Here is a 528-nt window from a genome sequence, read left to right on the forward strand (position 1 = left end):
TCTGAGAGCATGATTCATTAGTCGCATGAAGGTGCTAGGAGCATTGGTGAGACCAAACGGCATGACTAGCCATTCGTAGAGCCCTTGCTTGGTCTTGAAGGCTGTTTTCCATTCATCTCCTTCCTTCATTCTGATCTGATGATACCCACTCTTCAAATCGATCTTTGAGAAGACTGTTGACCCACATAACTCGTCCAGCATGTCATCTAGTCTCGGAATTGGGTGTCTGTACTTCACTGTGATGTTGTTAATAGCTCTGCAGTCAACACACATCCTCCATGAACCATCTTTCTTTGGTACAAGCAAAACTGGTACTGCACATGGACTAAGACTCTCTCTGATGTGTCCCTTGCTCATCAGTTCTTCTACTTGCTTCTGAAGTTCTTTAGTCTCTACTGGATTAGTTCTGTAAGCGGGTCTGTTCGGTAGTACTGAACCAGGTACCAAGTCGATCTGATGCTCTATCCCACGTATTGGCGGCAGACCAGGAGGTATCTCTTCTGGAAATACATCCTTGTACTCCTCTAT

General features: G+C 45.3%; 1 protein-coding gene across 1 annotated transcript in view; it reads right to left on the bottom strand.

Annotated features, from left to right (window-relative positions):
• The window catches only part of LOC111831644, a 5237-nt gene that overhangs the window by 2575 nt on the left and 2134 nt on the right, over positions 1-528 (bottom strand). Inside the window, exon 4 of the mRNA XM_023786685.1 lies at positions 270-522. Coding sequence (XP_023642453.1) covers positions 270-522 — 253 coding nt within the window. The remainder of the gene's footprint in view (positions 1-269; positions 523-528) is intronic.

This window comes from Capsella rubella, unplaced genomic scaffold, assembly GCF_000375325.1.
Source record: "Capsella rubella cultivar Monte Gargano unplaced genomic scaffold, Caprub1_0 scaffold_84, whole genome shotgun sequence".
NCBI classification, from domain to species: domain Eukaryota; kingdom Viridiplantae; phylum Streptophyta; class Magnoliopsida; order Brassicales; family Brassicaceae; genus Capsella; species Capsella rubella.